Raw genomic sequence first — 27,500 nt, 5'->3', positions numbered from 1 at the left:
TGTGTGTGTGTGTGTGTGTGTTTACACATATGTAGGCATACTGTGGTGGTTCTATGTTTTGTGGCTTGTGTACCTTGTCTCCGTCTGAGAAGCTCTGTCCATCACTGGCCCGTCTCCAAGAGACCTCGGGCAGCGGCTCACCCTCTGCTGAGCAGGAGATGAGTGCCGCACTGCCCTCCACCGCCGTCACATTACGCAGCTGAGTGATGTGAGGCTGGACTACAGGGAGAGAGAGGGAGAGAGAGAGAGAGAGAGAGAGAGAGAGAGAGAGAAAGAGATAGAAAGAGGGAGAGGGTGAGAATTGAGAAAAGAGAGACAAAGGGAGGGAGAGAGAGAGAGAGAGAGAAAGAGAAAGTGAATAAAAGAGTGATAGACAGGGGAAGGGAGAGAGAAAGTGTATGTGTGATGAAGAGAGAAAATACAATTGTTTGCCAATACATCAGAAGTGTGAAAGTGGACCTTGTGTGTTAAACATCACATAAACATAACAATTAACATTTTAGTCGATTGTTAGGGTTAATAACCCTCCCTGATTGGTGTACAAAAAGCCATGAAATTATATGATCATTTTAAAAAGAACTACACTAAAAAGCTACATTATGAAAATAGTCAAACAAAATTGCATACTACTTGCATACTAGAGTGCTATCATGGCAATTACTCCTGATTGAAGAGTAGAGAAATAGAGAGAGAGAGAGAGAGAGAGAGAGAGAGAGAGAGAGAGAGAGAAAGAGATCAATCTCGTTCTTCAAGCTGGCTACTTTCCTGAGATCTGGAAGTACAGGGGGCTTATATCCCCTATCTTTAAGAGTGGAGACAAATTTGACCCCAAGAACTACCGAGATATCTGTGTGAACAGTAACCTGGGGAAGTTTTTCTACTGTATTCTAAATGCCGGTCAGATTGGCTTCTTACCAGAAGTTCCTTTCCAGATTGGCTTCTTACCAAAACATTGTACCACTGACCAAATTTACACCCTACACATCCTAATCAACAAACATGTTATTTAAGCAAACAAAAGTAAAATATTTGCTTGTTTTGTTGATTTTAGGAAAGCATTTGACTCAATTTGGCATGATGGATTATTTTATAAAACTTTTCAAAATGGTGTAGGGGGTAAAATATAGGGCCTATGATATACAATCAAATCAGTGTATATGGACAACAAATGCAAAATAAAAATTGAAACAGCAGAACAGAATACTTCACTCAGGGGCATGGGGTGAGTCAGGGCTGTAGCTTGAGTCCTACCCTGTTCAATATCTATATTAATGAGTTAGCGGTGTTACTGGAACAATCTACAGCTCCTGGACTCCCCCTAAATAATGCAGAAGTCCAGTGTTTCCCATACATTGACTTATTTGTGGCGGCTGGTGTACGGTTGGTGAGGTTGAGACAGAGATGCACTTTCTCCTATACTGTCAGATAAGAAAAGGATATTTTTTACATTTCTCAGTTCCAAATTTTAGCTCCCTTAAAGACTGATAAATTGGCCCACCTGCTTGGAGAAGGACTGACTGCTCCGCTGACTGCTCCGCTGGCTGCGGAATACGTTGCAGCTTGCCATGACATGAGGGACAGTGAGTCGGACATCTTGCCACAATGTCCGATCTAATGTCTGTACTTAATCCAATGTATTGTAATGCGTAGACTGTCTATGTGCGTGTGTGTGACTGTGTGTGTGTGTGTGTGTGTGTGTGTGTGTGTGTGTGTGTGTGTGTGTGTGTGTGTGTGTGTGTGTGTGTGCATGTGTATGTGTGTGTGTGTGTGCAAAAGAGTGTACACTGTTACTGTTTCCCTTAATGCTGTCAATGTTCTAATTGTTACTGTAAAAAAAACATGTTGCTTGTGCTTTGGCAACACTACCTACAGTCATGCTAATAAAGCAACCTTCAATTTGATTTAATATATTATTTTTCTGGATGAAACTTGATGACTTATATTCACATACATTTCACTCACACTATTTATTGCACCTATAAGCATACAATTTACTTGCAAATCAAAACAAATTTGGCATAAACATTATGAAGCTGTGCAAAGTATCTATCAATCAAGAGGAAGATGAGGAAAGATAAGAAAAATAGAAAAGACACGCATGTACAGTACATGTACAGTAATGAAAAAAAAGGATAATGAAATGTTGAATAACATTTAGCGTACAGACATCTGGTGCAACTGAATCCTTGGTGATGAAATTTCCTGTCTTCTAGCATCCCTTCCTCTCTATTTCTCTGTTGATCATTCCCATCTCCTCATTTTTTTGTACGCTGATTTAACATTTGTGCTTATCACACAGGTACTGTATGTTTTTGTGTGTGTGTTTGTTGATGTGTGTGTGTGTGTGTGTGTGTGTGTGTGTGTGTGTGTGTGTGTGTGTGCGCGTGCGTGTGTGTGTGTGCGTGTGTGTGTGTGTGTGTGTTTTGTGTTCTGTGTGTACTGAGGGGCATTGCCGCTTGTCTGGAGTAGATAAGGTGGTCTGCCTCGTCTCTCGTCTTTCCAAACGTGTCCCCTAATGCTGTGTCAAGGGCACCAAACTCCCACCGCACATAATGCAACACAATTCCCTTCTCAACAATACTGAGCTCTGAGGGGGTCACTGGTGGAGCGAGGGAAGGGGGAGAAATCAGGGAGAGAGAGGAAGAGGGAGAGAGAAAGAAAGAGGGAGGTAGAGAGAAAGAGGGAAAGGGGGAGAGAGAGAAAATAGCCCTGTGGTAAACCCGTGGTGTGCTTGTTAATAAACAGAAAAAGATCTAACACTGAGCGTTTATGGCTGCCCAGGGAGACCGGCCTTCATCTTGGGTCTGACACAAAGAACAGCAGCCCAGGGGGAGAGAGACCGAGGAGCTTAAATACACAGCATACAGGACACACTCAGTGCACCCATACATATCACACACACACACACACACACACACATGTGTACATGTGCGGGCACATACAAACATATGCATGTACACACAAACAGCCCTGCATGCTAACTTTACTAATTCGCCACTTATATTGAGATAGTTAACCTGAATGAAAGACACATGCATAACATTGCAAATAAAGATTTATGTTAAACATATATAGAGCAAAAACCACAGATCCAGAATCCAAAACTTTAAAATATCAAAAGAAAAAAAAAACATATGGGGTGCACATAGTAAACAAAATAAAGATGTGCTCTGTTTGGGTACAAACACAATCTATAAACGCCCTTGGCCAGTGTAGTATACTTCTCTTAATAGCCTATAAAGAAAGGCTCTCATCTCTGTTCCGCTGATTACCACACCAATCCGCACGCTTTCATATGTTCAACTCCATCTCCCTCAACATGGAGACAGGCAGGGAGGGGGAGAGGAAAAAAGCAGAGAGAGAGAGAGAGAGAGAGAGAGAGAGAGAGAGAGAGAGAGAGAGAGAGAGAGAGAGAGAGAGAGAGAGAGAGAGAGAGATGGTATTTTGTTACCGGGGGGTACAGACAGTAATGCAGTGTTTGTACTTTTGATTCTCTGTGATGGCACAGAAAGCTTATAAAAATAGATAATTAGATTCAACGGAATGAAATTAAAAATGAGTGATATGAATATGAGAAGTATTGAATTCCCATATGTTATTAAATCCCTGTCATCACTCATTTCATCAGGTAAGTGTGTAGCTGTGTGTATATGTGTCTATATATATGTGTGTGTGTGTGTGTGTGTGTGTGTGTGTGTGTGTGTGTGTGTGTGTGTGTGTGTGTGTGTGACTGAGAAAGTGAGTGAGAGTGAGAGAGAGGGAGAGATATTAGTCATGTGTGTGTGTATGTGTGTGTGTGTGAGAGAGAGAGAAACTGTGTGTGTGTGTGTGCGTGAAAGACAGAGAGAATGTTCTTCATTCATATGCATGTATGTTTATTGGGTTCTGAACATAGCAAAATCTATTGTATTGTATCATTCTAAACCCATTCCAAATATTTTTATTTCCTTGATAGTTTTTGTTTGGTGATGTTATACACATCATATTGCTTTGACAATATTGCACCTTTACAGTCGTGACAATAAAGCCCTTTGAATTTGAGAGAGAGAGAAAGAGAGAGAGAGAGAGAGAGAGAGAGAGAGAGATTATGTTGTTTTTAGAGTAAGTGTCGGATATAAAGCTGTATGGCACTCCTTAAAAGCGTCAATGTCAGCTCTTGAAAGCCTGAGAACCTGTGAGCTATCGCTGTGTCTATCTATCTCTCTGTGTGTGTGTATGTGTGTGTGTGTTTGTGTGTGTGTTTGTGTGAGTGTTTGTGTGTCTGTTTGTGTGTGTCTGTTTGTGTCTGTTTGTTGCTGTGTATGCTGTGTGTGTGTGTGTGTGTGTCTGTTTGTTGCTGTGTATGACTTGTTTGCTGAGATGAGATGAGATGAGATGAGAGGTGACTTTGGCTATAACCTCAGCCTAGGAGCACACTGACATTTATCTCAAGCCCAAGAGAACTGATCACGACTTCCTAATTAACCTATAAAGTGTACTGGCAATAATATAATCATTATATACAATCAATATGTCAAGAAAATCTCAAAGTCATTATTTTAAGTAGACAAAACGCACATCTAACTGGTCTGCTGAGATCAATCTCGAAGTCAGCAAATATATCATCATTCACTGATACAATGATAAAAATATCCTGATGGTAAAATTGTGCATTCACAAACATGTCATGATAAATCAGGTAATTAGAAGCACAGGTGCATCTGAACGTGCTGCTCAACATAACTATTAAGCAGTGACAAATTGTTGAACTTGCAAGCTTCATTTTACTTGTTACGTCTGCCTGAATGAACTAGGTAAATGACATGTGGACATACTGTATGTGGAAAAACATCAGCCATGACAGCCATATACAGTAGACTCCACAAACCAGCCTAAAACAGGTCTAGCAAGGAATAGCATTTCCATCCCCAAATTAGAGCGTCATCTTGTCAAAATGTTCGCAAAACTGTGGAAGACATCCTGTCTCATCCCCGTTCCAAAGAAGCCACATCCCAGTGAGGGGATCTCTATCTATCTATCTATCTAAAAAGATCCAAACAGACCATTGCCCAATCAAACCAAAAGAGCTTGCTGTAGTGTTGCTCTGTTGGTTGGTTTAAAGATGCAGCACTGTTTGTTCTCACATTTGGATTTACAAATAGTTTGGGTTTAAACCCAAGTGTTTCTGTTGCATTTATGTTTCATGAAATAGAATTGTTTGTTTTCCTGATGTGCAATAAAAACTATTAGAGTGAAGCTGTATCATTTCCCTCCAGCCAAAAGGATCTGAAAACATCTTCTCTCTCTCTCTCTCTCTGTCACAATTTTTCCTTGAATCAAACTGTGTGCTTCTGTTGGGACTGAGAGTACAGCTGAGTTACAACTTTAGTCCCTCGACAAAACTTCTGTCCAATAAAGCTTCATAAAAATGTGCATTTTGAAGAACCAGTGCCGGGGCATGGAAAATGTCCTCATAACTGACGAATAAATCTCCATACATTCTCTCTCTCTCTTTCTCTCGCTCTCTCTCCCCATCTCTCTCTCTCTCCTGCAGAGCCTAGCGCTGCATTGGAATAATGATAGAAACAAGTATGCAGGCCAGCAGCGTAAAAAAAAACATAAATTGAATTTTCTTTCATGAAATATCTCTTTCATACTCCCCTCCTCTCTCTGCTTTGTTTTTGCTCTGAAATGGATTCTCTCTCTCTCTCTCTCTCTCTCTCACTCTCTCTCTCCATCTCTCTCTCTCTCCATCCTTCTTTCCTCTCCTCCCCTCCCCCTCAGTCTAGCTCTCATTTTCATCCCCCACCCCTTTCAAAATATCACTTTCACAAGGTCAGATGACTGGCTTTAGGCTGTGTAACTTTGCTCCTCCGAAAGGGATGTTTGCTAAACTGAAAGTGATGCTAGTTGTTAGGTGTTAGTTTTCATTCTTTTTTTTATTATTATATATTTTTTTTATCGCTTTTCTTCCTGCAATCTTCCTGCAAGGTCTTGTAATGCACCATGATTTCAATGTCCAAACCCATCATCAGAAACGCTGCGTGCCATTGTGAAGGGGGTCAGCAAACAATCCTATGAAATATGGCAACAAATTTCTTTCTGAGGATAAATAAAGCTGCACATAGAATGGCACAAGGACAGACCATAAAATTCTCCTCAATTCCACTTAATATCAGCACATGTAAACAATTAAAGTCCCTGGGAATATTTCAAATAATTGCTATCAGCTTACTGAATATAAAAAATAAAAAAAAATACAAATGGCGGCTTGATTTTCCAAATTGTTTACATGGCTTAGCAGAGGATTACGTGCAGAGATGTAACAAAGCAGGTGGTATCTGATTTGGCTGATCGTCATCACCCCCTCCTTTTGACTTTCTGAGTGATGAGGAGGTGAGAATGCAGTTTACGATCATGGAGTTCTCTCTACGTGTAGAGTCAAAGTGAGTTTGAATGAAGCTGTTTGAATGAAATGTTATTTGATCCTGCTAACAGACTAAGAAATAAGGTGAGGATGTGGCCCCTTCATGTTAATCACACTGGTCCACTGGACTTCTGATTACACAAAGGTATAGGTTGAGGTATGTTTATTTTACAGGAATGAAGTATTATCCTCAAATTCATTTTAATTCCATATGTTCATAAGAGGGACAAAGAGACATACCTATCATTTCCACTAGATGCGCCCAGACTGAACTGTATAATTCTGTTGACCAAAATTGTGCTTTCAACAGAATTTAGCAAAAGTTTTCACAGCACAAGATTGCCAACTATATAACCCAGACAATAGTCAGCATGCTTTTTAAACATGTTCTTTTCAGTGGCAGTTTAGCTGTTGTTGGTCTTCTCTTCTCAAGGTTTCCAAATGTGTTTAAATTAATCATCTCCTAATCCTCCCCTCCTGAGCCACAAACTTGTTGCTCACACCTTCCCTGGTCATGTGTTATATAATCATCCTAATTCCCCATGCATCTCTGCTAATGGCCTAATCATACTTAATAGGGCATGCGACTTTGTCATTTGCCTGCTCAATGACCATCTCACGTCCATGACTCCTGACAGAAAAAAGTCTCAGACAATCATGCCCTGATGGTAAGAACACTTGTGCTAATTACGTCCTGATTAGCATCACTTGGCTACTCTCCAAAGCCACCTTGAGTTGAAGATAGAGTTTATTTAACACCACCTTTGCCCTTCCTTAAGTAGTGCAGGATCACAGTCAGTCATTTGTCCATTCTTGAACAGATTGAGTAAATAAACTTTATTAAGCACGCCAAAGTGTCTATTTTCAAAGTTTGTTCAGAGTATAAGAGTGATCACTCGAAACACCACAAAGTGTTCAATCAACATAACCAGCAATTTTCTAAGGCCCCAAAGAGACAACTCTGTCATCAAGTGCCATCTCTACAGTTGAGTGTGTGCTCTGAATACCACTCCAACCAGCGTGTCTCTTTGTTACTCTATAACCTTTCTTCAAAAGCCCTCTTCAAAATAAGTTTTTTCCCTTCCACGTCACAGTGCTGAGCAAACTTATGTAGAGATCCAGTGTTACCCCGGACAAATTACCATCATTCTGACATATATACCGGGACCCAAATATGAGGAAGCCGCGAATCGGATAAGTGAGAGTTATAACAACGCACTCTCACGCTCGGTGGACCTATCTTCATACTTTACATTTCCAGTCACTTGCCGACTCTACAACAGTACTGTAGACTGCCCCACGCGACTCTCGGACTCTAGATAAAACAAATGTTATGGCAACATACCCAATGCATTCAAGGCAGTGCACTGCCAACCTTTGGGTAAGTAAGACCATAATGTTATTCATCTGTTTTGATGATACAGACTGGGACATTTTCTTTGATAACTGTGCAGATGCAAATGAACTAACATTTTTGAGTCAACATCTTACATCACCTTTTGTGAGAATGTTGTCATAACAAAAACTCAGGGAAACATTACCCTTTTTTTAAAGAAAAAAGACGGGAATTGAGAGGGATTAAAAATCCAGGCAACAACATAAAGATAAAAAGGAGAGTCAGTCTGTTACAGGGGATGCCCATAAAGCATGGAGTAGTCTTATGATGGGTAGAGAGGCCCGGAAGCAATACTGCCCACTCAGTAATACCATGCCATTTGTAAATTAACTTTATCAGTTTTATAGTAGATTTGATAAAACCACACATGGGGTCAGTTCTGATCAAATATGTAGTTCTGTCTGGCATTCCATCACTCTCAATGAACAGGAGATAACTGGCTGTCTTGCCATTGTTATTTTAAACACTGGAGTGCCTCAAGGCTGTGTTTTTTCTCCAGTATTATTATCCATGTGATGCAGATCTGTGGTAATCAGTTTAGCCTACTTAAATATGCCAATGAAATGAGTTGTCAACACTAGGGGTGGACAACCTACATGTCAGCCGGTTATAATTAGGGGCCAACATGTTGAGGCTGTCTGCAGCTTTAAATATTTAGGTACAATTCTAGACCGTAACCTAAATTGTATTGAACACACAGACCATATTTTTAAGAAGGTAACCCAAATATTGTTTCTCTTAAGGCAACTTAACAGATTTGATGTTAGTAGAGAAGTCCTGAGGATGGTCTACACCAGTCTGCTGGAAAGTGTCATCTCATACATTACATTATAGGAGCAAAAGTAAGCTCACAAAAATTATAAATACAGCTAGTAAAATTATACTGAACCCAGAGGCAGCTGGTGGAACTACACACTTCCCACATCATCTACTACAGTATATCACACTTTTGAAAGACTCCCTTCAGGAAGAATATACAGAGTACCTACATCAAGCAGAAACCTTTTCAAGAAATGTAGTTTGTATAATTCATAATAGGAGTTTTATAATTCATAATCCCTGCCCCCACTGAACCTTTGATATCTTAGATTATTTTATATTATTTATTATTTATTGCTTTTATTGAAATCAGCCTTTTTGCACATTTCCATGTCATGCTGCATATCTGTCAATGTATGAAGTTCTTGTATGTTGTACTTGCTATGTAGTCTTGTTTGTGTGTGCTACAGTATATGTACCTGCTGTGTAATCTTGTTTGTGTGTTCTATGTTTGGTGGTTTGTGGGGCCAAAGATGAATTGAGTATCGAAGCCATGACGTAGTGTTGTCAAGGCAGCGATATCACTGGATATCTATAAGGCTCTGCCCCTATCTACAAGGCTCTGTTCTATTCAATTCTATTCTATTCTATTCTGTCTGTTATGTGGATTGTGTTAGTGATGTGCCTACTGTACTTGTGTGTTCTCATGTGATGTCTTATGTATTGTATTGTGCTATCATGTTGCATGCTATACAGTATGTGTGCTGTATGTGGTGATGTGACAACATTCTTAGCTGTGGAACATGGAGTGATGTGTGAAAACTTTAACATTAAACATCCGATCTACATCTATCTATCTATCTATCTATCTATCTATCTATCTACAGTCTCTATCTAACTCTCCCTGTTACTCTAGCAACCCAGGGCCAGGTTCTGCCAGCTGCTGTCTCACTGAGTGACAACTACAAGTCAATTCCTGTAAGTATTCATTCTTTTTAAATCAGACATCACCGTCATCAGCAGCGGAAAGGTTACCTCAAAGCTGGACAGAGTTAACTTAAAATACACACAGGAGAGATGTTTTCTAGTATTATTGATAGGAGATTTCACTCAGCGGCCAATCAACAACCAAGCCTATGTACCATCAAAAACAAAATCACTAGCAAATCAACCTTTGTGGGTAAAAAAACACATCACCAACAGGACAGCCTTTGAGAGCATTTCACTGGGGTTATCGAGTAGAAAAAAAAAACACCTGGTTGGTTCTGTACAAACGAGTATGTGGTTCTCTCACCAAAGACTTTGAGGACCAGCTGACTCTCCAGGATGCCGGCTTTGTTGGTGGCGCGGCAGGTGTAAGGCCCGCCATCGCCCTGGCCCACGCGCCGCACCATCAGCGTGCTGCGGCCACCCTCCAGAGTGGCCAGCACGTGCTGCTCCGAGCTCTGGATCAGCTGGCCCTTCCTGGCAGAAGAGGGAGGAGGGGATCGTTGAGAGAGGGATGGAGAAAGAGAGGTGGATACAGGAAGATCAAGAAAAGTAAAAGAGAGAGGAAAAAGAGAGGAAGAAAGGAAGGAAATAAGGAAGGAATAAAAAAAGAACAGAGTATAGGTGAGAGAGGAGGGGAAGAGAGGATAAAAGATAGTGAGCGAGAGAATAGATGACAGTATAAATGAGAGAAGTCAAGAAGAAAGATAGAGTAATACCACAACACAAAGACACATTCGAGCAACACATAGACACATAGAATAGGGGAAGACACACACACACACACACACACAAAGGCAGTCCAGCTGGGGCTTACTGAGACATGGCAGGGATCAGGGTCTAGGTGATAACCTGACCAAGTGAAGGCATTCAAAATAACCCTGGCAGTGGCCATCATGTTTGCCAAAATCGACAGGAAATTGTGAGGAGTCTGTTTGTGAGGCTTTGTTTACAGACATGAGCAGACGACAGCAGTAGCAGTGATTGTTTCAGGAGGATGAGGGGTCCTTTCAAGGAATTGACAGAGACCATTTATTTTACAGACAAATAACTGCCAATTCTTGGAAAATGTTTGCATCAAGTCATTACATTTCAATGACAGGCACTGTTGGTAACAAAAGCTCCAATCCAAAGAAGGATACCCTTTTATTTTGTGTGTGTGTGTGTGTGTGTGTGTGTGTGTGTGTGTGTATGTGTGTGCGTGCATGTGTGTGTCCACAAGCAACCACACACCCCATCATTAACACAGTCTCCTCAAATGACCTTGTGCCTTCATGTGCCTATCAATGGATTGCCCATGAATTGCCTGATTCTCCCAACAACTGCTCCTCCATCATTCCACAGTGCATCTGTCTCCTGCATGCACATAACAACATCCTCTTGGAATCTAATTAGATTTCTTCCCTGTAATTTAAACCTGCCTGAAAGGGTGTGAATCGATCACTTCAATGAAATTCTACATGTTTGGCCACCATGTCTCAATGCAATTTGTTTATTCTTCTCTTCACTTTGTTTTCGAGCTTAGTGGTGCAATTAAGTAAACTACATTGTCGCTTGCACATGCAGCCAATTTGTGAACAAAACAACAAAACAGCAGTGTTAATGGGGTTGAGGTTGAGCCAATTCCTAGAAAACCACAATAGATGTCCAAGTGGATAAGTACTAGACCATTGTACTCTCCAGCAGACAGTTCAGAATGTTCACTTTGTTCCCATGTCGCCCGAGTCCATTAATTCCGTATAACAGGACACCTTGAAGGCTGTTATCCTGCTTATCACCTGGTAGCCACTATAGGCAATAGTCATGCTTTTATAGCACACAAAGGAAACAAGCGGTTCTGTTTAAAAAGAAGCCGACTTGTTCAGTTTGTTGTACATCTTTCTTTGGCCCTAACAGTGATAGCATGGACAGTTAGCTTGTTTTGAGTTGATTTCATTGCTGCGAAGCCTGCTTCCAGGCTCAATTGTCATCTTACTATGGTTGTTCTACCTACAGTAGTTACCATTCATAAGCATTGATATGGAACAGTGTTTCATTTTTTTTACTTTATAGGTGCCCTGTTATTTAGAATTAACAGCCACCCCACCAGCCAATCAGAAAAGAGTATTTCTTCTCTCCAGGTGATAATACAAGTTAACTAATTGTGTATAATTTGTGGGAAGCATTAGAAAAAGTAGATGACATAATCTGTGGCCTATATTCACCTCTGTATTAAGCTTTAGTTGCCATTTCAAAATAACACATTTCAGGAGTTTGGAGTTTCTTGCTAATCAGAGCTAATCAGAGAGACATTTTCATAAACAGAGAGCCATAAAAATAAATTGAATAATAGTAAACAAAACAAACTGCAAAGCTGTCTGAAAGGGCATGAGACATGAGCCACGCTGACCACAAAGTCAGTCTCCCACAGGCAACACACTGACTGACCAAGGACCTGGAGCTGCCCAGAATCAAACATGAGTCAGAACAGATGTTCCTCAAAGCCTCGGCTCTTAGCACACAAACACAGCCCAGCCTGATCTACTGTAAGAGCCAGGCACAGCTGTGGTCTCAGAGCCTATGGCAGCAGCTAAGCTCCAACCCTCTCCAAAGAACTCCACGGCAGATGGATACTTTTTTGTAGAAGAGGAGGCCATGTCCGGTCCAATGTGATAACCTAAAATAGAGTTCTTTGCAGTAGAGGATTAGAATGACCCACAGGAGCACTCTTCCCTGTGCTGTAGGTCAGACTGGAGGTGGCACTCTCTATCATTTATACAACTCTCTCTCGCCCTCTGTTTCTGTCTCTCTCTGTGTATCTCTTTCTATCTCTATCTATCTCTCTCCCTCCCTCTTTCTTTCTCTCTCTCTCTCTCTCTCTTACTGTCTCTCTCCCTCTCTCTTTCTTTCTGTCTCTCTGTGTATCTCTGTCTCTCTTTCCCTCGCTCTCTTTTTTCTGTTTATCTATTTCACTCTCTTTCCCTCTCTCGTTGCTCTTATGCATAGTGGAGCAGAGCTATCTTCAGACTCCAGAGTGGATCAGAGAAAAGAGTGTGCCGCTGGTGGGAGAACGCGTCTTTAAGAGCAGCGTCCCTACAGTGGGCTGGTCAGGGCCAAAACCTGCAGTGGGAGCGCTGCAGAGCTGTTTGCGTTTGAGGGCCAGGGTTAGTCACTGCACAGGCAGGATAAGGGGAGATTTTCAGCACCCTGGAGAGCGGCCCGATCAGTTTCCAGGGTTCAGCACCTCACAGCAATGCCTTGGCAAGAGCAGTCAGCTTCATCAAGGTGACTGCAGGAAGGTTTAATTAGATATATATGGCATTCAATGCCATTGAACACCCTTGTCTAGGTATTCCAAAAACTTGATTGATGTGGTGGAGCATTTTTCAGCATCATTTTTTTTTTCTTCATTATTGAACAAACATAGTTCTGATAAATGTTGGCAAAACACTTTACTTGCCAGTCATCTGTAGTCAACAAACTAATATGAGCTATGTAATAAATATTCAACAGAACATGCACGATTATTTGACACCAGGGTTAGTTACTGCACAAACAGGATAAGGGGAGATTTTCAGCACCATGGAGAGTGGCTCGATCAGATTCCACAATTTAGCACCTCACAGCAATGCCTTGGCAAGAACAGGCAAGGTAACTGCAGCATGTTTTAATCTGCTATGTATGACATTTAATGCCATTGCCAGATTGATGTGTCTGAACTTTTTCAACATACCGGAAAGCTTTAATTATGTTTTTCTTTTCATTGATTGAAAGCTCTAAATAATTATGTTGGTGTTGTAACATTTTGTATATTCAACAATCTATAATACCCTATATAACAAACAGACCGTTCACATAATACAAAATTAAACAGCTTTCAAATAACAGTCAAGCCTGTTCCTGCTGTCAGTGGAGTGCAATAATTTATGTGTTCATATAAAAATGGTGCTTACCACCTGCTTCATCAGAGCACACACACACACACACACACACACACACACAGAGAGAGAGAGAGAGAGAGAGAGAGAGAGAGAGAGAGAGAGAGAGAGAGAGAGAGAGAGAGAGAAAGAGAGAGAGAAGGGGTGTATTAGTAGTATATCTGACTCACCTATGCCAGGTGACCTGTGGGTCAGGTGATCCGGAGCTGATGCAGGTGAAGGTGACCGACTCGTCTGCATCAGCAGTGGCATTAAAGGACTGCTGCGGCACAGACAGAACCGGAGGCACTGCAGAGACACACAGATGACAAGAATCACACAGAGCTCCACATTCACTGGGGCACTCTTTTGTCAGGGGTTAGACTAGGAACTGGTACATACTGAACAGAAAATTAATAGTAACCACCCCTTAGTAGAAACAATTGATATCTGAAATATTTGACACCTCACCACATATCATACACACTACACTGAACCAGCTGATACCACATTTTAATATCCTGAAAATGTTCTGGCTGGTAATATTCTGGAAATGTTTTTGGCTTACACACGCAATGTTTGTTTTGCCAATTCACATTCAAGGAGATGATATGGAAAACCATCAATTTCCTTGTGTTTATAAATTAACCAGCACCCCCAAACAAAAAAAGAAAGAAGAAAAAAAAGAAAGAAAATAGCAGCTCCTTATTAGTATTCCGCTGGCAGGTCAGGCCAACAGAGCCATTGTGATCATGTTTACAAAGCCAGAAATGCCAGCCAATGCAAAATTATGGGCCACACATTATCTTAAGTAGATGTAAATAACCTTTTAAAGGCGGACAGAATGCCCACTCAAGCATTAGTGCGATGGCAAATGGCAGGGGACAGGGAAATTACCAATCCTGGGCCACACAAAGAACTGCCCGCAAACGACTGTTTTGAATAACAATCACTTTTTTTGTCCCCATATGCTTGAAAATGATTCAATATTTCCAGGTAAACAAGGCAAGGAGTGAATGTCACACTGCTGCCATGTTTGGAAAGCTCTACACCAATGCTTCTGAAGCACCAGCGGAAGCGAATGTATTTGTTCTCTGATAGGGGTTATTTGAATTGTGTGTGTGTTATTTGAATTTGGTATGAAATGACTGGTCCGATCTGAACGGACCTAACAGAGGCATTCGAATGGAGAAGAGGAATGTTATTGCTGTTTTCATTTGGCTTTCTCACTACAATCTTTCCTGATGGATGTCATTTTATTTTCAATACTGATCCTGACAATGTCATTACAGCATGCTCAAAATGAATGTGTCAATGGTAATAGAATGGCGGTGGCCAAAAAACACATGTGTCTGGTCATTCATGCAGAATACAGAAAATCCTATTGTAAGGCCCGTCTTTTGCCCAAACCTTATGCATTTCTAAAGAATGCCTTTTGCATTCAATTCACATGTGTGGATACCTGTGTTTGATCTGTATTGTCTTAGCTGGCCATGGCCAAGGATCCCCAACACCCGCTCATGCATAAAGTGACCATTTGCTCCTTGTTCTGGCCCCTCTACTGAGAGGGTAACTCAGTCCTGGGCCTACTTGATGTCTTATGGTGAGATAGGCCAACCTCATTATCATACAGTATTGCTCTGTAAATATGTGTTGTGAATAATACATTCATGTTTGGTCTTGAATTAATACGTGTAATGTGGGCAACAGTCTGATTATGGTTTTGTTACAATTGAATGTATCTGTGCATAGTTGTAGATTAAGAATTAAACTGTAGCATAAAGTTATGATATCCACCTGGGCCACACCCATCCACCTCAGACAACAAAGTCTCTGATGAGTCGGGGGTGGCCCAAGTGAATGATAAAAGTGGAGGCTCTGGTCCTCCAGGTTTCTTCTTCTTTCCCTTCTTGGGGCTTCTTATTCTCTTCTTCTCTTCTCTCTTCTTTTCCCTTTCCACTCTCCTCTTGAGCTAGGCCCTTGTGGCTTGGTCTTCTGCCTCTCTCTCCCTCTTCCTCTCCCTCTCTCTCCCCCTCTTCCCCTCTCTCTCTGTCTCCCTTTGTCTTTCTCTGTCTCTCTCTCCCTTTCTCTCTCCCCCTTTCTCTATCTCTGGGTTTGTATTGTTTTATCTGGTGAATCTGTTATCTTTAACTTGTCAAGTTTACCTCTGTGAATTGGTTAAGTTTCCTTTGTTACCATTTGCTACTTTCTTGTACATTCAACTGAAGTGATATTGGTTACATTTACCTTTAAGACTGAATGCCTATTAAATTGTTCATTTGCCTACCAATCGGATAACTTCAATTCTCGTAGTGTGCCATGCCATTCTCCTCCATAGCTGATAAACTAGTTACTTGGTAATTGATTGGTGATACAAATTATTAATCAAATGATTAGCAAGTCAGATTAACGAGTATGTAATAACACCATTGCCATTTAACTCTTCACCCTATTTGTCCACACAAGCTCTTTCAAGTGAGGATATAGCTCGATGTCTCTATGTTTCCGAGGCTATATATATCATTTCTGAGCGTCTTACACTATGAATGCTGTCTCTCTCTACCCCCCCTCTCTCTCTCTCTCACACACACACACACGGGAAGAGAGAGAGGCATACAAACTCACAGATGGAAAGCCAGATAGACAGATAGAGAGACAGACAGATACACACACAGTAGCATGCAATCTGGCAGACAGACAGACACCAATACATACACCCAAACCGAGCCCCCCCCCCCACACACACACACCCCCTACACACATGCTTATCATAGCAACAGAGACGCATGGAGCCCCCCCCCACACACACACACACCCTACACACATGCTTATCATAGCAACAGAGACGCATGGAGGCTGAAGTGGGGCGCCATGAATGCAGCAGATCAGAGAACGAGTGGGCAGCCCCGGGCTCCTTGCCCTCCAACGTGATTAGCATTGATCCTCTGGCCAATCAATGAGAACACACTTTAAGTCCCTTATCCAATCCCTGCCACCCGGCCTGCCAGGCTCAGCTCGGCACAACGCGGCTCTGCGTGGCACTGCACTGTTACCAGAGGCCCGCGTGCTGCTGAGCTGAGAGACGGCGACGGAACATAAATACTTCAAAGCCGCCTATCGGCAACATGCATAACAACTGATGAAGGCCATAGAGAATCAGAGGGAAATAGAGAGGGAGAGGGAGACAGAGGAGAGAGAGAGAGAAAGAGAGAGAGAGAGAGAAAGATGTGGAGGGGGGGTGATGAATTGAAAGAGGGGTGGGCATTCCATGCAGTCAAATATATAAAAAGAAAGTCATTGTGGCAGTGGAAGTCCTTCACATGTATGGAGCAAGCTGATGGGATTATTACACACATACTGACACACAGAAGTGCACACACACACACACACACACACACACACACACACACACACACAGAGAGAGATACTGATGTGCACATAAACTATTATGGATGTATGTACAGAAACACAGATGAACACCCAGGCATACACACATGCTAAAATTAATGCATACACAAATAGACATACAGTATACATGGACAAATGCATTCTTACATACACAAACACATGTTGCACACACCCACCACCCACATGCATGGCCCTACACACTAAGAGTGAAATTATAAATTACAACACCCACACACAACCCCACTCTCTGTCTCTCTTTCTTTCTTTCTCTCTCACTCTCTCTCTCTCTCTCACACACACACAAACAAACTAAGATTAAACAGTTGAGGCTGAAAAAACCACATAATTACAATTACACATTAGTCGAGCTGAAGTCGCAACAACACCAGAACAGATAGCATGGGAAAAAAAGAATGAAAGAAAGAGCGAAAGATAGAAAACAGAGATGAACAAGTTAAATTCTCTGTACAAAACCTCCACGGTCGCCTCATCTCTCTCCCTGCCTGATTTCTCTCTGTCTGCTCCCCCCCCCCCCGCCTCCCCCCTCAGTAGATCAGCTTCTCCCCTCTGCTCAGAGAAGAAACATTCCATCCTCCTGCGGCCATCTGCAGCTCTCTCCTCACTACTGACCCCACAGAAGGGACTGAGATGTCCCCATATCACGCCTCTGGCGCCAAAAACACAGACAAATGTGTGTGTGTGGTGTGTGTGTGATTGTGTGTGATTGTGTGTGTGTGTGTGTGTGTGTGTGTGTGTGTGTGTGTGCGTTTGTGTGTGTGTATGTGTGTGTGTGTGTGTGTGTGTGCGTGTGCGTGTGTGCGTGTGTGTGTGTGTGTGTATGTGTGTGTGTGTGTGTGTGTGTGTGTGTGGCTAAGGATGGACCAAATCCGCAGCATGAGTATTTCAGAGGCATGCATAATAGATGGAACGGGGCATACCAGCCACAGAGGAGCTCACTTAGATAGCTTAAAAGTCTCCAAAAACCTACTCATTTAAGGGTATTTTTTGTAAAGCTCAACAGCTACAATATTTAGTGAAGATATCAATTGTGATACAATAATGAGGCATCAAAGTGAGAGATAGCAAAGTTTTTTTTTTTTTTTCTGAGATCTCTCAAGGAGTCAACTCGTAATTCTGAAGAGTGGCTTCAGCATTTTAAGTTCAAGGAAAGGCAATTGTCCGTGACTTTGGACTAAAATGACTTCAGCGAGGGACTGAAGCGGCCAAAGTCTGTCTCTATGCTATTTACTATGTAGCTCAAATGCCATAGCCACATAACTATGAAATTATGTCTGATATCCCCCCTCCCCTATAAATGCAGGACTGTGAGACATAAGTTACACACATACAGTACATACAGGTATAGTTGGGGTGTAACGGTTCATGTATTTATTCGTATTGAACCGAAACGGTACGGGCGTCACGGTTCGGTGCATGAATTTACATGGAGAATACACGGTATAAAAAAACATAAAATTCGTGTGCGGATTAATTAATGTCATGCGCAATTACTGTTAAGTAGCGAGAGTTACGGGAGTTCTTTAGCGACACCTAACGCTAATCTGTAGCCTCGCCTTAGCTCTGAAGCTCTGATTGGCGCCTATGTTTTTTTTGTCAGGTCGTTGGTCGAGTCAGTCAGTCAGAGATAGTAGCACTAAGGTGGCGACACACATTAGAGGATCCGCTGGTCTCTTCGCAAGTTTGAGAACTTCAGTTACAGTAGTACAGGCGAGAGAGTGGTGGATAAGAAACTGTGTGTCGGCGTTGTTGGGTATGTGAGTGAAAATATATGCTACACATGTTCGAAGCAATCACCCAGATGATGTAGGCTACCAATCACCGAAATGAGAAAAAAAAAAAAACTTCCCCTGCGCTTCACCAGCCTTTGGATACACATACAAATAGAGCCAAAACCTATGGCTTAAATTAAATGATTTCGTAATGACAGAAAGCCATGTAAATCGCGTGGTAATTACCTTTATGTTGGGGTAACTTGTAACTTCTCACATGAGGAGCTGGTAGTGTTAAGTGCATAGACAGTAAGTGTCAACGCTAACCAGGCTAATAAACAAACCATGCTACGGTGAGTTAACGTCAAAGGGCAAAGTCATGTGACTTCTAGTTGTAGTCTGTTTATGAAATGAAAGGAGCAATTTCGTTTTTTAAAAGAATGCAAAATAGTGTGATATTTTCACAGTTAGTAGGCTAGATTATTACTGTACACACACTGAAAAATATTGAGGCAAATTGTAGACCCTTCCATATACAACTAAACACAGATGTTGAAGGTCTTGCTTAAGTGGATTTTTAAAAATCATTATTCTATGTAATTTGCACTTTCAGAAATAAGAGATGCTGTAGGCCTATTTTAAGTTTTATATCTATGATTGTCTTATTTTGTTTACAACTTACAGATGGAGTCTGGGTACTTATTGTACTGTTTAGCCTACATCTTACACACTTCAGGCTGTTGCAGATAGCTCAGGGAAGAGACTGTATGACACTAGGTGGTACAGCCTGATACATGCACAATAAAAAAAAAATGCTTTCTGCATTTTTGGTTTTGCTTTTCCCTCCATTGTACCGAACTCGTACCGAACCGTGATGTCCGAACCGAGGTATGAACCGAACCGTGACTTCTGTGTACCGTTACACCCCTACGGTATAGTATACAATGTTATTCCCAGGAAATAACATCCTATAAGGGATCTCCTTATTCTGGTCACAATCTGGAAATAAAAAACTAACACTTTTAATGAGACACAATTCGGACATATTTTCATACCACTGTCCAGCAGGTACCCACTTTTGATATGAAACAATAAAGATCCCTGACTGTCTCTGCCCATCAGGGTAGCGCCTGACTGAGAGCTCCATGCCTGTTCTCCCATGGGCACCATGGACTATGAGCAGATGGATGGTGGCAGTTTGCCACTCTGTGCCCGCCGCAGATTGCTGTTGGCATGTTGCTCGGGCTAATGGGACAGCTCGTTGAAAAGACTTATTGGACATCTCCCAGAACCGTATGTGGCGATGAAAAATTGTGTGCTTGCAGTGTGTGTGCTTTTTTTCCACTCTTTCATCATTGTTTAGCATTCTCTCTTAATCTCTCTCTCTCATGCTCTCTCTCTCTCTCTTTCTTTCTTTCTCTCTCTCTCTCTCTCTCTCACACACACACACACACACACACACACACCGCTCGACTTCAGTGAATGTTATTACCCCATGTTACGAAACCGCACTGCCATTCCACTAAGCCCCCTCAAGTAGCTCCAATGTGCACACCACTGTGCAATCTCATTTCTATGCCGTACCCAGACACGGTACTGAAGCAAATGAAGGTAAATGAACACATTACAAAGAAAAGTGCCCACCATTCCACCCCCAACTCCTTTTTTTTTGTCCTCCCTATCAGAGCCTGAGTGAGTCAGCTAGCCTTGGGGGTGACGCATTAATTGAAATATGCCGTCGCCAAAATAATCTTTAGAGGATTTGCGCAGCAGCAGTGCCAGGATTCTGGCCCGCTGAACGTTCCTAAAATGGGTTAGCAAGAGAGGATGAAGAGCCGGAATGAAAGGCATTATTCCGCCAAATCAAGGAGAGAAAAGCTGAGTCATTCAGTATTGAATTGGATACACACTGCAAGGAACAATCGAGAAGTGCCTTGTGAAAAACCTGGTATGTTGCTTGAGCTGGTGTGTGTGTGTGTGTGTGTGTGTGTGGGGGTTGAAGTCTGTCAATGAAACCATATCAGTAAATATTTTAGGTCATTGACTTTGAAAATCTGCAAGGGGGTATTAGTTTGGTGAGGTAGGACTGTCTTGCCAGTATCAGAGTGCTTGATTTAATTTGATTTGAAGTTCAATAAAAACGAAAATTAAATTAACTGTCTATATTAATCATATTAACTGGCCCCGTGTATTAACCTCATAGCTGAAGAAATTTTGCAAAATCAATGTATAAATAGTAGTTGGGAAATTACGGTAGTTTGATTCTAGAATACAGGCTCTGTAAAAGAGATCTAGCCTCTAAACACACAAGTCTTACTGAACAGCATGTTGTTCTTGTTGAAGATACTCTTCAGCGCACTCTTCAGAGAGGAAGTCTCTCTGTTGTAACTCCCTTTCTCTGTTCCCCGACTGTCTGCCGACCTTTTTCTCTTTTTTCTTTTTCACTCTGTGGGCTCTTTTTTCTCTTTTGTGAGCGGCCGTGTCTGGATCGATGGCCTGCGTGCTCTCTCAAGAGAGAATCTCAATAGACAAAGTTGCAAGGCTGGGGCCCAAGCAACGAGCTCCCAGCAATGGCATGGCTGCTGACACCCAGGAGAGAGAGAGCGAGGGGTATCAACTAATGACCTCTCGGCCACTGTCACTACTGCCTGAGTGTTTTGTGGGTAATAGGAACAGGGGCTGGAGTGAGGGTCGGAGTGAGTGGGCAGGATAAGGGTTGTGTACCAGGGGAGAACTTACCATTGACGACCACAGCGATATCTCTGAAATCGATCTCGCCTCTGGCCTCGACACGAGCCTCGCAGCGATACACACCCTCGTCCGACTTGCCCACGCGCAGGATCTGAAGGTTGTTGTTAGATAGCACTTGGAACCTGTCTTCAGGTGGAGATGAAAGGAGATGGGAGAAGTGAGAGAGAGAGAGAGAGAGAGAGAGAGAGAGAGAGAGAGGGGGGGAGCAGGGAGGGGACAAGAGGGGGATCAATGGGAAGCACTACGTCATTAACCAACAGTATTGGCCACACTCTGATTGACCAGGGATTCAGCTAGTGTGATGGAAAGTTCTGGAAACAATGAATGAAGTGCACACACATCTACAAAATGTTTTAACAGGTGCTGGGTATAAGGCTTAGCCGACATATGAAAAAACAAAAAGATACCCGCACACTGTTCTTTATGCTCCCAGAGTGGTTTCTGGTTGAAACGTTGTAGCTTGTTAAATCACTCTGGGAGCTTAAAGAACAATGTGGTATCTTTTTGTTTTTTTTCATATAAGCTCTGGAAACAAAGCATACTTCTCATAAGTGATGCCTTTCATTGACACCTTAAAGCAGCTGTGAGTTAGCCTTTTTTTAAATGGCTGCTGCAAGACTCTGTGATCTCAAGAGCCTAACAAGAGCATGAACGCATTATTAGCATTTAGTAACAGATGAACTCTTTTTCCATTTCCACAGATATTTGCCAAAAAAACCCCACCTTGATCACACTTCCAAGAGACTTTTCTTCAAGTACTTAACATCTTATCCATGCTCAATAAATACCAACCATATCCCCTTTCAAAATATACACATGAGATATGAAATTGGCCCAAAAGAAACACCCCATTGATCACACTTACAAAAGCATTTTTCAAGTGCTTTGCATGTTATCCATGCCTGATAAATGCCAACCCTATCTTTCCTTTCAAAAGTACGCACAAGAGATTAAAAAATCGTTGGTTGTAATTAGAAGGAAAGTAATCAGAGTGAGTCTGAAATCGACATCTTCTAATCTGCTGCGGTGGAGCAGGCAGATAGCTTCTCTGTGTCACACACGCAGAAATTCCAATTAAAGATGTGGAGGAAACTTTTTTTGTTCGACTCTGAAGCAGTTCTCTGTATTACAGCAAGAGTTTCAAAGGCCTAACACAGAAGAGGTCTCGATCAGGTGAGCACAGACACACACACACACTAACACACACACACACACACACACACACACACACACACACACACACACACACACAAACCGACATCACACAGAAGGACAGAAATTTTAATTCAACTCAATACAATTGGTACTTCTTTCTTTTCAAAGCTTTTCATGGTGTGTAGCTCTCTATTCATGTTTAAAGGACACTGCCTTGAGTGACAGAAATCTTGTTTCATTACATGGACACATATCTATTCTTCGTTGTCAACTGAGAGAGCACTTTATAAAATCTCATCAGCGTAGGAGTGGCATCAGCCTTTGTGTGGGTGGGGAGACCTATTTTCATTTGATTATCATCTCTTTCATCTACAATGTTTCACCACTGAGGATGATTCATCATTTTTGTATAGGATTGTAGCTGAACAATGTTCTCCCATTCAACCAGAAAGGTGAAATAAATTGTAGAGATACGGTGTAGATTTATAAGATCATGGTTTTCACTACTTCATTAATACTTCAAACTTGGTGCCTCTTTGGATGGAATTTTATAACCATTTAGTTACCTTAATATTCATCAAAGGAACCCACATGTAAATCATTTTAAAGGTACCAGTGACATTTAGTCCAGGAATAGAGGAAAGTGAAAAGAGGACACCAACAAAGGTGCCAACCATCCCTAGAAATGTTCAAATATTTGATTTCTACTTCCTGACACCAGAAGAACAATCCCTCGGAATTGAATTGTCATGGTGACCACAAAGCTCCCAGGATCTTCCTGGTCGTGCATATACCAGTATGTGTGTGCGTTTAAATGTTAGTCTTACTGTTTGGCTCAGAGAGAATCTCTTTATTCTTGTAGAACCAGGACACCGCTGGAACCGGCGAGCTGATGACATCGCAGATCACCTCGGCATCCTCGCCCTGCCGGAACTCCTGTGGCGTCTGAACGGACCGGAACGTCAGCTTCTCTAAAGGACAGGCACAAAACAGCGACTCAACACAAACACCACAACACAACTCTGCCACAGGATAAGGACAGACAAACAATAGACACAAACAAAGCAATCTCCAAAGAATGTGGAGATTCAATTTGAGCAAATATTCCTGCCAGCATTTTCCATTACATTACATACTATTTATAAGCTCGGCCGCTAGGTCCAGAAACACTGGCAGGAGATCGCTGTCCAAATATGAATAAATGAAGAGTTTGGTTCCAAAATTATATATCCTCCATTTCAATGAATTTTCATAAATCATTTTTTTTACATTTTGTTTTCCAAGTAATGTCAGTTGAACTGTAATTGGGTTACTGTAATTTCATTTATCTTTACTCACTCAAAACAGCAAAACTGCAATGTTATTGATATTACCTGAAATACACAATTAAATAACATTACTTATTAATGTTTTTAATGGAGATATAGTGTTTTACAACCAAACTCTTCACATATAAAGTCCATGGAAAACTTCAAATTTCAGATTCAGTGCATGTTCAGGGGAAGCTTGTCCACTCATGCTGCCTGAAATGCTGTCAAGTGTTTCATCATGACCCATAGGGCACATGCCTGGCATTGCCATGTCATACCATCAAATGTCAGGGAGCACAGCAAATTATATGGTGCAACCATTCAATACAGTGGCAGCCATTATGGATCAAAGGGTCTGATTAAAGCCCTGGAGTGCATTCTGATGGTGGAGTCACCCCTAAACCATGGAGGCCACGACGGCTGACTTGCCTCTGAGACACCCACAGACCCTCAACCTCCTTAAATCACGCTTTGGATGTGTTCTTACTCCTCTTCCTGCAAATGAACTGCGTTGAAGATAAAATGCTCGATAAAACTAGCATTAGCTGGACTTTTACTGCTCTAAACAGCACCATCTAAAGTGATGCAGTGCCCCCACTCTCTCCCACTCTCTGTCTCAGCTGTGATCGGTGTGGGCAGAGGGAGCAGCACGGCTTTGGCAACATGATGGAAAAGGTAAACTAGCTTTTCCTGTACACTCACACTTAGAGAGAGACCACAGGGGTGTGATGAGTTCAGTAGGCACCATATGCTAGCCTTTGTGCTAATCTCCAGACTATATCTTTGATCTGCTATATTTGTGACAGGCCCTGCTATGCAGCGCCACTGGGGCCAACAGCACAGTCGGGGGGTTGCTTTTAAAATGTAAATGTGCGGTTCATGGAGGAACCAAAAACCACATTTCACATCCACATTTCTAAAAAAATATGCGATCAGAAAATGTGTAGTTAAGGTTTTATAGTTTAGCTGACCTCTGGGGAGGGAGTTTGTGTGTGTGTGTTTGTGTGCACGTGCATGTTTGTGTGTGTGTGTGTGTGTGTGTGTGTGTGTGTGTGTCTGTGTGTCTCTCTGTGTGTGTGTGTGTGTGTGTGTGTATGTGTGTCTCATAATGGGGTGATAATTTCATGATCGCCAGGTGGAGTGGGGTCCTCAGCAAGTGGCCAGCAAGTGGCCACTGACATGCCTGATCAGAATGAAAGAGCTGGTGCTGTTAACATGGCCACAGCTCTTCTATACGCCATGTTTCATCTGGGCTCTCTGCACCTTCAGCTCTCTCGTGAGTAAACATGATGGAAGTACCAATGAAACTCACACTAAAGCAAGAGTCAGTCAAGCTCAGAGCACTGGAAAACCCACTGTTTACCTCTAGCAGTCATCCAGGGACAGGATTTTATTGAAACGTAATTCAGCAGAACCATGGGTCCACAACAAACATAAATAGCCTCCCAAAAACCTTTAATTGGACAAATAACACAAAAAGGCACCACTAACAGCAAAATATGTCTATGCAACACCTCTTAACCTAGCTTTCATCATTCTTTCTCCTATTTTCAAAAGTAGGGCACTTGTTCTGTGTTTCTTGTCTGATTTTAAAGTTTGTTTCTATTGCAGTTCTGAAGCATTACAAAGTTGAGTAAACTTTACCAACTTTCGCTAGTTATAAACTGAACAGAAGACTTAATTACCAGGTGCAAAATAATCAATTAGAAATGTTCAAATGAGTTAATTAGACTGTTTTTATATTTGATCACATTTAGTTAAATTGATATTTTAGCTTCTTACAATAAACATGTTTAATATGAAACAGGTACTGTGTACACACATATCTTGTTAGATAACATTTTGTACCGTAGTGTATCTGTGTAGTGGTATCTTAATATTTTGTATACATCCTGCTATATCAGCCATGGTCAGACTGACTGTGTCACACACTTACGATAGATCTCCAGCACCACTTATGGTGTCTGTATACACTCTTCTATATATCTGTTATGGTCAGACTGACTGGGTCACACTCACGATAGATCTCCAGCACCACTGTGGCCTCCTGTGTCAGACCCTTGGCGTCCTTGGCCTGGCAACGATAAATGCCGGCGTCCTCCACAATGGCATTGTAGATAGTGAGCCGCGAGCGCACACCTTCGGTGTATAGGACCACCCTTTGGGTGGACACAATGGACTCTCCCTGAGGGTTGTACCAGGTCAGACTCTCTGGCTCACCAATGACTAGAGAGAGAGAGAGAGAGAGAGAGAGAGAGAGAGAGAGAGAGAGAGAGAGAGAGAGAGAGAGAGACATTTTAGCATTAGAGGAAAACCAAGTATGGCCATTTCATGGATGGCCAAGATGGCCATGTTGACATATTTGCCTCATGGAAAATGCTGTTTATCCACCAAATGTTATTTATGGAGCCATATATGACTCAACACAAGCCTTCAATATAAAATACACTTCAAGAAAAAACTTTAAGGATACTAGGTTTATAAAAAGATTTCCCCAAATGACCCATGATCCATCCTGTTGAATTGAGTGTCCTCAGTTCTGCAGCGAGTGGTACGATTATTAATTTTCCATTTTACTGTCATGGCTTTCAGACAGACCCAATAATGTGACACATTAAGCTTGAAATTGTACATCTCTCATTGACAAAAAAACAATCCAAGACATGCTCTCTATTCTACTGAATTCTACTCAATTCTATTCCAATATCAGATAATTAATAAATAAAACGATCTAAAAGAGTTTTCCAACATTACTTTCCCCCATATCCTTCCATGTAGAAAGTGTCCTTTAAAGAATAATGAGACACTTAACCACATTTGAAATATATCAGACAAATCACATAAAATATGAATCACGATTAAATTCCTGAATCAAAATCAAGGAGTGTCATCAATTTGTGTGTGTGTGTGTGTGTGTGTGTGTGTGGTAAAAGGCCATCTTCTCATGAAGCAGATGCTACTCTGGAGATATGAACACATGCTCTCACAGCAGTATATTCTTGGCCAATGATAAGGAGAATTCAGAATTCATAATAATCACGTTAATTGTAAGTGTCAGAAAATGCATATTGATTAAATAAAACTGTCAAAACCTGAGAACACAAATTACCATTAAGATAATACAATTTCAAAAAATCATGCAGTTTTCATCTTATCATCTAGTGCCTGTTCTTGTGACACACACACACACACACACACACACACACACACACACACACACACACACACACCTTTGCTCCACATCCTGCACATTGGAGGAGCAGTTACTAGTGATTACTGTAAAACCCCACTTTTCCTCCAGTGTGAATCCAAATAGTCTAAGGTGGGGATCACACTGGAATAATGAGGAAGCAGCAGCAAATCGAAAGATCATAATTATCTTATTCATTTAAAGTTATATCTCTTTGTTGAGTGATGTTAGATACTCATTTCTGTACAACGGAAAGACATCTCCTGCCCTTATAAAGCACTTTATAGCATTTTATTGCTTTGATTGGACAGAGGGCCTGAAATGTTCTTACATCAAACTGACATTGATGAGCCTTGCGTTATGTTCTAAAAGTTGAACCAAGTTCAACACTCAGCTCCCATGCTGGAGTAATGTTAGCATTGCCAGCCGTTCCACTGATAAGTCAGCAAACTGTCAAGGAGCGATATTCACATCTGCACAACAAATAGCGCCTCTGAAGGACTAATGAAATT

At 41.7% G+C, this 27,500-nt stretch overlaps 1 protein-coding gene across 4 annotated transcripts in view; it reads right to left on the bottom strand.

Moving 5' to 3' along the window:
- zgc:152904 (uncharacterized protein LOC767777 homolog) overlaps positions 1-27,500 on the bottom strand; it is a 230,978-nt gene that overhangs the window by 31,983 nt on the left and 171,495 nt on the right. For all 4 annotated transcript variants that reach the window (XR_007196386.1, XM_048268709.1, XM_048268711.1 and 1 more), the window contains exons 3-8: positions 25,818-26,024; positions 23,316-23,459; positions 21,322-21,459; positions 13,636-13,753; positions 9,856-10,025; positions 74-219 (exon numbers count right to left, since the gene is read on the bottom strand). Coding sequence is in view for 3 of the 4 variants with exons in the window: in XM_048268709.1 (XP_048124666.1) it covers positions 74-219; positions 9,856-10,025; positions 13,636-13,753; positions 21,322-21,459; positions 23,316-23,459; positions 25,818-26,024 (923 nt within the window). In the remaining variant the exon portion in view is untranslated. The remainder of the gene's footprint in view (positions 1-73; positions 220-9,855; positions 10,026-13,635; positions 13,754-21,321; positions 21,460-23,315; positions 23,460-25,817; positions 26,025-27,500) is intronic.

Source organism: Alosa alosa, chromosome 17, assembly GCF_017589495.1.
Source record: "Alosa alosa isolate M-15738 ecotype Scorff River chromosome 17, AALO_Geno_1.1, whole genome shotgun sequence".
Classification (NCBI taxonomy): Eukaryota; Metazoa; Chordata; class Actinopteri; order Clupeiformes; family Clupeidae; genus Alosa; species Alosa alosa.
The sequence above is the reverse complement of the archived record's forward strand: the minus strand, read 5'-3'. Positions and strand labels throughout refer to the sequence as shown.